We start from the raw sequence: 13,875 nt of genomic DNA on the forward strand, positions 1-13,875 counted from the left end.
TGATGGACCAGGAGAAGAACAGGTCGACTCACCTTTGTCTTCGTCAGATGAATCAAGAGAATATTCTGCTGGAGGTTCTGGAATAGGAAGTCCCTCACCATGTGGAACTGGTCTCAATGCAGACGGAATGTTTGGGTAGACTATTCTCGACTTCTTTCGCTTCGTTATTCCGCCGGAAAGAGGAGGAACCAAGTAGAAGTAACAGTCATTTAGGTGGTTGCTTGGCTCTCTCCACACCATTGGGACTGCAAACGGCATTGATGACCTTTTGCAATTCAACCACTGTGAAAGCTGTGTTGTACATGTAGCACAGCATATATGCGGAGCCCAAGGCTTGTCTTGGTCACCAACCTTGCATCCGAAGTAAAGATGATATGCCTTCTTCACTTGAGAATTGATACTTTTCTTCTGGTTGGCAAATGTCACTTCCCCACAAATATAGCAAAAATTGTCCGCGGTATTAACACACTTTCGAGGCATTACTGTTCTTTATTGTACGTAAATGGATAAAATAATAAGTTTTATGTAACAGTAGCTTGAACTGTCTCGCACAACGTCTAAAATATTTTAAATGCTGAACCTATCTGATTGGGCTTTATATAGTACACTGCTTACGTCAGCTTCAGCAGCCGCCTGGCATTAGTATAATAGGCCTACACATGTATAGTACACTGCTGACGTCAACTTACTTCAGCAGCCGCATGGCATTAGTATTGCATTGCATCAGAAAATGATGCAATCAACTGTGGATGATGTGAGCATGATGGTATTATGCAATGTTACATCATTATTCCGGATGTTGCTGCAGTCCTACTGGAGAAATTTACACAGTGAAACATAGAAAATGAGGTATATGAATATCTTCAAAACGAGAGCCAATACAAATTTTTCACGGTTATATTCGTGTTCGGCACACCAAAATACTACAGATTAGGGCCTTTTCAAGTCAGTAATGATTTCACTGTTGACCAGTGTAATAATTCTTTGCCGAATCTCAAAAGAAATACAGTTGAATTCATTCGCATATTAAATACAATATCCTGATCATTCATGCAACAAAATATCTCGTAATGTGTATACAGTTAAAAACTTAGCAGTCTTTTATCTTTTCAAATATTGCATAAACTCCCGCTGCCTGTAATCGCCACATTGGCTTCTTATATCTCTTTTTTCACACTGACTTTCAGATCATTGTCGCAACGTGTTATAGTGATTGCTTTGATTTAATTTTAAGGAGGCTGAATGAGGTTTTCCTTTGAACCAGTAGCTTTATTGTTTTATTCGTTTACTTGATTTTATTATGCTTGTTTATTTATTTCCAAATACTGTAATGGAAATTAATGGATTTCGTTATACAAATTAGAGCAGTAAAGTGTTTCGATCTATATGGGACCACACACATTTAATTTCAAAGCAATCACTACCCATCGTTTCAATCTAGAGCCTCGTTCGCTACCTCCAACGACTCCTGTAAAACAAATGATCCGTAAGATGAGGCAAGTATAGCGATGATTTCATGGACGAAAATCATAACAATGAGTTGCACATGAGTGGTATCAGTTGAGTACACATATACTTTACTTTGGAAAAAGTAGGCATTCTGTGGATTTCAAGCAAGAAGGAAAATAAACTCTTTTCTCATGCTCTTGAAAACAAAACATAAATGCAAAAGTAGTTATAATGAAATGATTTCGAGTCGACACTGATGTTGTTAATAGCATAATTAACGTTATGATATCATATACCATAAACATGCATTAGTCGTTTTGATTTCTGGAATATTTAGCTATGGAAAAACACAGAAAGGGATGCCTTATCTGTAATCAATGCACTTACTTTTTCACTAGGTCTCTTCAGGAACCATTTCAAAGGTGTTGCTGCCTAGGGCAAGACGAATGGAAAAGGATAAGGTATGACATTTGGCAGATGAAATAATATGCATAAGATTCAGTGTGCTGTATCATCCAGGTGAAAATTGCAGGGTAATATAGTTTACACTTACGTATTGGCGTAGGAATGTTTTCCTCCAGGTTTACTGTCATTGTCAGTAAAAAGATTTGTGTTTTGCATTTGTTGTGTGTCATAATCTGTCTTGCTTTTTATCCATTTTCAAAATAAACCTGGCTATATCTATTACAGTCATGCCGCCGAAGAAGCATCAATGTTGATTAGGTAAATGGTAGATGGTAGCTTCCAATACTTTGTCAGAGTTCGCCCTTGCCTTTCATTTCAGGACAAGAAATAACCATTGTTGTTAACTGACTACAGTGAAACTTGGTACATCTGTTTCCATCTGATTAAAATAAGCACGTGGATCATCATTTGATAAATTAGTGGTTTTCTTTGTATTTCACATCATGAAAGGATTGTGCACGTGTTCTCATTTTGTGTGTTCGAGGTTCAATTATATGGAATTACAGAGCTTTAATCTAAATTAATATTCACTATATCAAGTATAATTATTTGTCTGATCTGTAGCTATCATATAATCCCAAAATTTAGTGCAAGAAGCGCTACAGTTATTAATCAATATGACATTCTCCAACAACGAAAGGTACAATGAAAGATAGCCTGTTTGACGTTTGCAGTTAAGATCATTGTTTTAAATAAAGGGTTTAAAAGTTGAGGATAACGCATTCGGGATCAGTCTCATATCAGATGCATAGAAAACATCATCCCCTAAACGTTTCCTTAGCTCAGGAGGTGAAAAGTCTATACAGGCTTTCTATGGCATGGTATTTTCATGCATCATGTATTGTTTGTCTTAATCTGTATATCTTTTGTCGTCCAATCTTAATGAGCCAATAAGATCAATCACTGCATGAACTATCAGTAAAGCCCATTTTACAATAATTTTGTGATGTTTTTATGTATTTCATTTCGAGTCGACTTCTATCATACTAAGGCCGTAGATGTGTGTTAAGGACTTTAAAGCTGTGAGATCAATTTCGACTTGAATGTATACGATTAAATTCATTATGACATGTTCTATTTCTACCTTTGATTTCTATTGAATTCTATATTAAAAATATTAAATCTCCAAAATAAGTATATTTTCCTGCAAACATGAGAATGTATTGTTCTCATACATATACATTATATATATATATATATATATATATATATATATATATATATATATATATATATATATATATATATATATATATATATATATATATATATATATATATATATATATATAGATAGATAGATAGATAGATAGGTTCCATTGGAACAACATTGAAAATGATTATTGACATCTAAAATTAATATTTTATCAACCACCGTTTAAATATCTTTCTTATCATATGTTATAACAGCACTGTGTTTAATCGTAACTTAACCATGAACATTGTATCTTCTTTAGAGGAGAATCACATTTGGTTAGATCCTTGCTATTTGTTTACCTCTGAAGATAGCTAAAGTCTGATAGCAAACTTCCATATGATATTCTTCCAGTGTTTAAATTAGCGTTACCTTATTCAAAACACAGTCTATAATCATTTACCCATGTAAGAAATTCATTGTGAGCAAAGATTCTTGGTGAATTTGTTTGGCTTGAAGACGAGGGATCTAGTGCTTACCCGTTGCATTTGATAGCCAAGTATTTTGATATCATTACATGGTTAGAACGTTTCATTTTCTCCTATGCAAACTTCATACGAATAGAAACAGGATTCCTATTATAAGTGTTTGTTTTGGGGTTGCTTTGTGTGTGTACTTGTGTGGTATGATAGGATGCCATTCTTGAATTGACAATACACTTGAACACTAATAATCTATCTGATCCATGAACTTTCAAAGATCATAGTTTGTTTAGCTTCATTTTAGAAGTCAGATATTAGGACTTTTTGAATTGACAAAATTCAAATGCATACATCTTTGTATTGGTATTGATTGATTATCTTCTGTTTCGTTCTGGTGTACATCGGGGATACATATATGTTTGATGTGATCAACACATTTAAAGACACAGTAGACAAAATATCCTTATCTGGAAAAATATTAGTATATACTCCCAAATGCACAAATTAAAGTGACAACGAAAATTAAATATGATTGCAAAATCACTCAAGAAAATAGATGAATTCACGAGATCAGTTTCCTTACTTTGACTTTGTATTAATAAGTTTGTATTCAGTTGCAACTGTTTCATTGTTAGCATTTTCTCAATGCAAAATCAGTACACGGAAATTATGGAAGAACTGTTAAAAAGATTATTTAATGTTTGAAACAGCTTTTCAAAAGAATCACCCTGAAGGACGTGAGGAATCTGATGCAAAATTTACTACATGACCACAATCTCCAGTATCACTCAGATACAATATACATTCCTGTGGAGCATGGGGATCGGGTCTGCAAGAAAAGATGGGACAATAATTGTAAGTTCTTTCTTCTTTAAGCACGTTTGATGCAAACACGGGTTCACGCGTCGTACGTTAATTGCATTCACTGCACAGTACAACAAGAGACAAATAACTTAGGCCTGCCAAAGGCAATGGTGTGGCTCGAAAATTGTTTGTCCGGAAATATAAATGTTTCATCATTTACATGAGACACGACTTAAGCCTATTCAAATTATGACACGAAGATGTCCATAGAGTAGAGAAACGTTTGATGATAGAATGAACAATTATAGCAACCATAAATGGGTCAATAATTGACTATGACCGGGGTGGGGCGACATTGAGCTAACAGAAAATGAAAACTCAAACCTTTCTAATGCAGTTTTATCAAAGTATAAGCAGGTATATATTTTGCAAACGTATGCATAATTTCTTCTCTGAAAGTATTATATAGATATGTAATTTACCCGTCTAAAGATTGCTTTTTATTTTTTATTTATCTTTATTCTATTTATATTACCATTGGCTTGTATATTCCCTCTTTCATTCAAACATGAATTTTTTTTTATTTTGCCGCTATTAATGTTTATATATATATATATATATATATATATATATATATATATATATATATATATATATATATATATATATATATATATATATATATATATATATATATATATATATATATATTATATGTCTGTGTGTATTTGTGTGTGTGTGTGTGCTGAAAACTCATCTGATTGAGTTTAGCTTTATTAGAAGCATTGCCCACAAATATGCTGGACCAATGCAAACCAACTTAGGTATAGTGAAGTCTGCATGCATAAGGTCTAATTATGTCCTTGACCCATACAATCAAAGTAGCAAATGGCATATCCGATTGAAAATCTCCATCAATTTGTCTGTGAATATGTCGTATGAGATTTGATTTGTGGCAACCCTGATAGTTAAGTTAGCAAAATGTGGCATTCTTAATTCAGGGATCATGGGACACTTGCTATCGGACTAGAATACGTACTTACTTCTCATTTCGTTGGCATTATATAATCAATAATGTAGTAAAGGTTCCATTTTAAAAGCGCCCAACCAAATAACCAAAAAATTAACCAAACAACCAACTGTAATTATTATATTGGTCTGCATTCAACTCACCTATTGAGTATTTTTTGAAACTTTGCAAACTTGTCTGAAACATAATATTAACCTGCAAATTGTTTTATGAAGGTGCTAAGTTAATATGCAGGAAAAATATGTTTCTGAACTTGCTGATTTGTCCAGCAATCATCCTCGTTGTGGCTCCTTTATTCTTAATCAATCCCTTGTATTGAGTCTTATAATAGAATGTGCATGATGTCGTATGGGTGTGCTATTTACAAGTGTTAAAACACACTTTGAATATTCTCAATTTTGACCGCCAAGACAGAAAAAGTAACTGGTTCAGTTTTCAATGATTAGCCTTTGAGCTAACATGCTCAAAATTCCACAGAAATAATATATATTTAAATTTTGCATAACAAAGATGCTAAATAACGTTTTTGGTAAAAAATGCCAAAGTTTATGGTTTGAAATTTTGTTTTCATTAATTTTGACCACACCGTATCAGTTAACCTCTAACACTGAATTGCCCTCTGAACACAAAGACACAGTGATCACATTCAAGAGGGCTCACAAAATGCACTTATTTCGACTGCAAGAACAAGCTTAAAGACCAAAGGTTTCCTACCTGAAATATTCTCAGCGTGTTTTTTATTTTTTAATGTTTTTCTAATTTCATGGTGTTTGTTTTTGTAATAATAGTATTATATGTTTTTTTCTCTTTTAGGTGTTGTCTAATGTTGCAAAGCGCTTAGAGCTTCTAAAGATTAGGCACTATACAAAGTCCACATTATTATTATTATTATTATTATTATTATTATTATTATTATTGTTTTTTTTTTGGAGATTGAGGTATTATTCTAGCATTTCTTAGTCATGTCATTTATATTTCAAAACTTGTTCACAATAGGTAATATGAAATTTTCTTTCACAGTGAAGAACCCTTGTCTAGACCTTTTCATATGGTCAGTTCTGAACAACAGTCAAGACATGGCCAAACTGTTCTGGCGGCTTGGGAAGGTAATAATTGACGTCAGTTAATTCTGGACATAGGTGGTGACAAGTCAAGACAATGTTGGTCTGGTGTGTCAGTATGTAAATATGTCTCTTTCTGAGTCCCTTCGAGGTAAAATTAGTTTATTGCATCCACCTGCCACAAAGCTAGATGATGTTTGTAAATCATTGTAGGACAGATGCATCGTTGGTGTCAATGCGTAATACGGCTTTCCCTGCTTTTTCGGTACCATATTTTGGGATCTTTCGTTACAATGTGTCATACAAGGAGGACTATGTATTTTGTGAAGTTAGGTCACCATAACGTTTCCAGCAACGTCTTTTGGATGATTTCTTTTTATACTTGACTGGGATGAGCATTACCAATTTCTGTTTTCATTCCAGGGACATTCCTGGAGGAAAAACTGATTTTAAAACAGACATATTTTGGGAACTATGTTTGTTATCTCTTCATTTCTGGAAGTAAGACTACTTTGAAACTGTGAAAGTTCAGTATCTGTTGTTGTTTGTGCTTCATTATTTTGGCCCATTTGTGGGAATATTTATTGAATAAATATCCTCAAGGTTATGTGAGAATGTAGAATATCAATGCCTCCGTTTCAATGAAACTATATTGACATAGTGTAAACCACATACTAGACTCTTGACGATGCTCAACATGGTTTTACTTTTTTATTTTTGGCATTTCTTTATAGGCGATGGAAATTGGAGAACATATATCCTTGAAATTGTTTCCTAAATTACATTTTAAGAATTCATCTTCATTATCTGCTATGCATACAGCATCGTTGCACAATACCGTCTTATATTTCCAATTTCTAAACGACTGTTTGATTGTTTTCTTTATCCAATAATCTTTAGCGACTGTGACCGTGTGTAGCTTCCTACGTAATATTCAAAAACAAGAAACTCATCTTCAGAAGAAAATGTATGAATATATGGGATATGCCTATATGTGACTGCTTGGAAATTGGTTATTTGGTGATATGTGGTCTATGAGAAATTAACATTAGGCCATATGTGCCTGCATGAGGTCTATGGAGATTAATATTAGTGACTGACCTTGGAATCAATGGTAATGTAACATGAGGTCAGGTGGATCATAATGGGAATCCGATGTTAATAAGTCCATTAGGTTTAACATTATTTGCCTTCGTATCATTTTGTCATTACGTTTAAAAGCGGCAAAGACAAAAGTACATTTAAAATATGCACAATAAATTCAATGTTTGTGCTTCTCAGGAAACTAATATGTTTGTCCGTAAAAGTAAAGTGTGTTTGAGTATCCTGATATATATTTATATATATAAATTAAATTATATTGGTGCATTGGCATGTTTGGGATTTTACCTTGAATAGATATGACAATAATGTTTCAAAACATATCAGAAGCCTCTATTTTTCTTCTTTGTACTTTGTTACATTTTTAATTTCTTCACTGGATTGGGTTTCTCGACTGTTTCTTCTGCTTGTATTGCTTTGCATTACGTTTCTGGATTACTTTATCAGTATGTAGTTTCTGTTTATGTTTTTCAGATATAATCTTTTCTCTCTCACGTTCGTGGTACAATGAAGAGCAAAATTAATTTTCTTGAGAATGGTTACATTTATCTTTCCATTTATATCGGGATGTGTTTTTAAATATTGTTTTCATTGATGTTACCTTTCTTTGACTCTCTAAACATACCATGTCCCGGTGTCCGTTCAGATGGATATAGCATAAATGTTCATTTTTATCTGGAGATGAGTAAACTTGAGTTTCTGTAAAAGTATGGATATTACTTGTTGGCTGCTGGATAGTAGATAATGTATCTTGATTTTTATTACAAAGCCGTGTGGGGCAATGTATATTAGGCAGTTGGTTATTGGTCACTGCAATGGCATGCTGCATAAGAGGCGTGGTTTGTTGGATATGTCTTGCAATACGTGCTGGACAGGAAATGTTGAGTGTAGAACAGTAAATAACTGCGTTGGTTATCAAAGCGGCCAGCTGAATATTAAGTATTGTGCAAAATAGTAAAGATTTCGTTCAATCACTCCATTAGTGTTTTCATGGGTTTGTGTGCGTTTTCGATAGTAGATACATTGGTCACTTCAACATTGTTTTGTCTATAGCGTGTGAGATGTTGGTCACTACAAATACCTTACTGCTGAGTAACTGTTGTTTAATAGTAGAGTCCCACCTAACCCCGTTACTGCCCAGTGTTCACTGTATGGATAGTGTTACGTATATCTGATTTAATATATATTTATTTTATTTAATTTGTCAGTTTTAAAATTTTTATTCTATTATATGCTATTATAATGTAAATTTATTCACTATAGATGATATTTTTTTTCAGGAAATGGTTTGACCTTGACTGTTAGTTTATAAACAACAGGTGTTGATCTAAGTTCTGACCTGGGTACAGAATTAGTAAACGAAGTTCTTTTTTATGTTAAAATGATTGGTTATTATCAATGTCATGATGAAACTAAGTGAGTTAAAAAGTAAACACATTTTTTTATATTTTTATTCTGGGAATAAAGTCATTGCTTTAATCAAGGTCATATTCTGTGCATGTGATATAATCATGATCACATGACTCTTGTTGATGTTTAGGAAAGCCCATATATCTCAATGTGTTAGAGAAATAATTTTTAGTAGAAGTTGGGCAGTTAAAGTGTTATGTTGTGCTGTTTAGAGATATTTCAAATTACTTGTTTGTACTTATTTCAAATTACTTGGATTCAAAAAGGATTAATTCTGTTATTTGTTTGGAAATATTCTGAAGAGTGCTCACACAGGAAAATACATTGCTTACAAATAATTTAATTTGGATTTCCAACACCGGAGTGCCATGATTTGTATTTCTAACAAGGAACTGTAGATAAACACAGTACTGACTACATCATACGTCATCGTAATCCATCTTGGATTTTATATCAGGATTCGAATTTGAAATTATTATAACATTTATTACTGGGACTTTTGCAATTTAATTCATGGGTTGTTCTTAGATTAATCTTCAATTTGATTCATGAAACCGTAAGTTCTCCTTCTTTCATTTTATTGACAGAGTTTTCCAGGAAAAAAAATTATTTGTTAAATTTTTGTTTTCACTCTTTCTGTGTTACTGTTTATTCGGGCCTGAACACGTAACAATGTTTTAACATTAAGTTACCGTAGACCCATGCTTGACAACCTGGTCTAATCTTAAGTTCCCATTAACCCTATAATGCCCCCGGCTTAGGCATAATCTGCTCACAATAAAACGATGCAATTCTGATTATTACATTTACATAAGCTTTATCATCGATGGTCCAAAAGGTACAAAGAAATATGAATAAGTTTAAAACATATTTCTCAAATACTAGCATTGTCATTGACATCCAACACAGTGGTATGTAACCCGTAATATTTGATGCTGTCATGTATACAATAATGTCGGTCATGAGTTTAGTTTCTGTATATTTATGGATACTTAATGTTTTCTTATATATATATATATATATATATATATATATATATATATATATATATATATATATATATATATATATATATATATATATATATATATATATATATATATATATATATATATATATTCTTCGTTCAGACCATCAAGATCCACAAGATTGGATTCAGGCTTTCAATCTCCTTTACTTCTATTACTAAAACTTGCAGTGTCTACGAGTTTCATTTAAATAAAGCATCTGACCCATTTATAACCGTATAATTGTACAGGATGCAATGGCTACAGCCCTACTTGCACATGCTTTATTCTCCGCCATGTTAAGCGAAACAGAGGACAGAGAGGACAGAGAGTTATCTGCACAAATTGAGAAAAACAGATGGTAAGATAACATCAAAATTGAACTGGGATGCGTCCAATTTAGTGGTGTGTAAGAAACATACATATTAAGATCTAGAAAATCATTCAGTTTATTATTAAGTGAGTGAAGAAGAGTATATGAAATAACTTGCTTAAATAGTGTTTCCTGCTGAAGATGTTGATACATGTCTCGGATTTGGTTTCTCATTCTACCCTCCTGAAAATATATTACTAATCTGAAGTCGTTGTGAAGACTCTATACATTTTGTAGTTTTTTTTTCTTCTTTCTCACATTTATTGCATATTTAGTTACCTATTGGAATTATTTCCCAAAAATCTTTCTAAAACGTTGAAGATGTTTGATTTACTTTGAATTATATTGGTACAAAGGGTCAGTTTTCCTTTATTTGTATTATATGTGTTCTGTATTTGTGCTAACGCTTCAAAGCATCATCTAGAATGTTGATGACTGTTCATAAACGCGCTGAGCATTTATGTGGCTTAAGTCCACATTGCTGACATCTAAACTTTAATCCTTATAAATTCATCGCATTGTAAAATCAAAAAGCATTGTTCAAAAACTAAATCCTTACAAAGACTTTATATTTAATGGGATATTAATTTGTTCGCACATTTATTGTAAATTTATTGACTATTCGTCGGGTGCTTGGATTTCGTGTTTAGTGAAAATCAGAAATTTAAGGAAACAATGAATAACTACAGTAGGACTCCGTCTCCACTCCAAAACATTAGATGCCAATAAAACTGACATTGTTCGAAAAACACATAAAATTATAGTCACAAAATTAAATGAACACAGAATAAATGTCAACACTATGCTGGTATTTAAAAGTATTGGGCATGTGAATATTAGTTACCCGGAATGTGTAAACAGATCTGTATAAGAGTCGGTTGTTTTTCTTCTTGATTTATATAGCGAAGATCAGACACGGATATAAATGAAGTAATCAACCATCTGCCTAGTTGAGATTTGTATCATAGAACTTGTCATACATTTTATTGCATTTTTAAAACTTTGTTGGTAGGCTTGTAGAGCTAGTTTATCTGGTAAGTTTGATTTGGAAGAGATATGTACATTTGATTGCTAAGTTTCTGAGTCTGATTTGTTATGCTTACACAAAATTATTTTGCATCACTAACATACTTTTGCCTTGAAAGTGTTACTACCACTTTTTTGGGAACAGGCGATACATTACTTGATACGTAAGTGAAATAGGAGAACAAGTATCCAGATAAAGTGCTTGTTGTAGCCTAAAGCCTACACCAGCAGATAACCAAATGAATAGCGATTTTTAGGAAATCAAAACAAACTTTAAGAAAGGGAAAGTAAACACCAGAAATAAATTACATTTATTGTGAACAAATATGGTCAAAATATTCAAAGACAATGCATTAAAGTAAAGTGGCCATTTTAAGAATGTAGTTAATATGAATGAACAATTGCTATTTTAAGAATGTTATCTTGATCAATTATTGTTTAGAAATCAAAGAGATATGACTAAAGTTTAATTCATATCTGACCTTTCTGAAAGAATGTGACTGGTTCTTATCATATATCAATGTTACCTAAATCTGAATCTGACTTAATTCCTGCGTGCAAGGTTTTTTGTTTTGATAATTTGAATTCTTGCACTATTCTTGAAACAAAATATGGAATATTCGGCTCTTAAACATCTGTAAACGTGATAAACTTTCAGCAGCAGTACTTGGTTTAATCATGTGATAGATACTTTGTATCTCTTTTCCTCTCTTTTTCTTTAAGTATAATAAACAGCTTTATAATTTATTTTTAAAGATATTTATGTATTCAAACACTTATAAAAGTAGGCATTTGAGTCAAATATGAGAATCCTCTGAAGAATATGTGCTGCGATGCCACGACTGCGTTTCGATAAAATTGCGAAGCATACATTGCAAATGCGAATAATGCCCTGTGTTATTATCAGAGACACATATTATATCTAAAAGAATGTACTGTGAGCGCAGACTGCAAAAGACCTTTCACTGTATAAACAACAACTTAATATCAATGATGAAATATTTCATTTCATAAAGATGTCGCACACAAACAAATTAGTTTCATTCTAGTATCATGCGTCCTATAGTACTTTCCTCCCAGCATTCTAAATACGTCACATTTAGTTTATCTGTTTATACCGTCGAAATTATAGATAAATCTGATAAAAATCAGATACATATATAAATGAGGAATCAGGCACCTGTTTTGCTGATACGTTTATAACTAAATAGATCAACATGGTTGGCAAACGTGTTTAATTACTTTCTCCAATCCGTTTTGTTCTGAAAGAGATATATTCATTGTAACATGTCACGCGTGAGTATAATTTGTTGAGCTTGTTTTCACTTCACATTAAAGGCACCGTCTCAAGTCAGATTCTTATTAAACATGATTTGTGTGATATGTTTGAAGATAAAGTATGACGTTTTATGTGTAAATTTCTATTTGAATCTGTTATAACATGAAACCATAGATGAGATAAGCTTACAAAATTACTTTTGAATCCATCACGCACTATGACACTCCATGGTGTTACTATTGCTTAAGTCAAAATCGTTAATATCATTTAAGTCAGAACTGTCATTATCTCTCTGATACAGAAGTGGATCAGATCGATCAGGCTAACAACAAACCTGCTAAAATGGTTAGTATATCGTAAGGCATACGTAATAGGAAACTATGCAAATATTTAAAAAAAAATAAAAACAACTCGAAAGGCATATTTGGTATCGTTCGTTTGGAGCTTTATAAAAGGTGAAGACTGATGTGTAAATAGTCTTTTACCCCCTCTTTATCTTCTCTTCGATGTTTTATTTTTCATATCAAATATTACTTAAATCTGTGTAAATTCCTTTCTTATGAGGGAATTCGCATGATGTATGCTCTTTACACATCCTTGGGAGAAAATGTGCACTCATAGGCTCGTGGAAATCTGTGAATGTTACCTTCCAACTGGGCATGATTTAATCACGTGATCGACACTTTATCTTAATTTATTCCTCAATTCGGATTGACATTATCCTTTGTTTCCTGTTTTGTAATATCATCATGCTTCACAAATCGTTATTGTTTTGCTTGAAATGACATTTGCGTCGTTACTCTTGTATTCTTACAATAAGGGAGAGTCAGTTCTTGAATGAAAGCAAAAAATTACATAGCCGGAACAATCAAAGGAAACCAAAGCAATTAGCATGACTCCTCATTTATATTACTGGTAAATTGTGGATCTTATGATGTAGATATATTTGTATAGAAACCGTCCTATTAAGATTAGGGATTTACCACTTGAAATAGACAAATTAACTTTGACTGCAAGTATTGGGATGTAATCTCTGCAGTTTTCAGGGGTTTTTGTAAAACAATATTTTAGACGTTGTCAAGTATATAAAATTGAGTCACTTGCAGGACGGTAAAAGATTAGTCAGTTTTATATGTCGCTTATACATTTGGATACGTTGGAGAAAAATGTATACAAAAATCTCTTGGCTTAATTTGGGTATATCTTCTAAAGAGAAAACTTTAACATAATAGATTATAGTAATATTGTCAATCT

The 13,875-nt window shown here is 32.5% G+C and overlaps 1 protein-coding gene across 1 annotated transcript in view; it reads left to right on the top strand.

Annotated features, from left to right (window-relative positions):
* Nucleotides 1-13,875, top strand: part of LOC149791822 (transient receptor potential cation channel subfamily M member-like 2) — a 39,043-nt gene that overhangs the window by 23,742 nt on the left and 1,426 nt on the right. The window contains exons 5-8 of the mRNA XM_089969479.1: nucleotides 1,848-1,910; nucleotides 4,241-4,385; nucleotides 6,385-6,470; nucleotides 10,195-10,304. Of these exons, the coding sequence (XP_089825605.1) occupies nucleotides 1,848-1,910; nucleotides 4,241-4,385; nucleotides 6,385-6,470; nucleotides 10,195-10,304 (404 nt within the window). The remainder of the gene's footprint in view (nucleotides 1-1,847; nucleotides 1,911-4,240; nucleotides 4,386-6,384; nucleotides 6,471-10,194; nucleotides 10,305-13,875) is intronic.

This window comes from Sinohyriopsis cumingii, chromosome 9 (assembly GCF_028554795.1).
Source record: "Sinohyriopsis cumingii isolate HCF-2022 chromosome 9, ASM2855479v2, whole genome shotgun sequence".
Lineage (NCBI taxonomy): Eukaryota > Metazoa > Mollusca > Bivalvia > Unionida > Unionidae > Sinohyriopsis > Sinohyriopsis cumingii.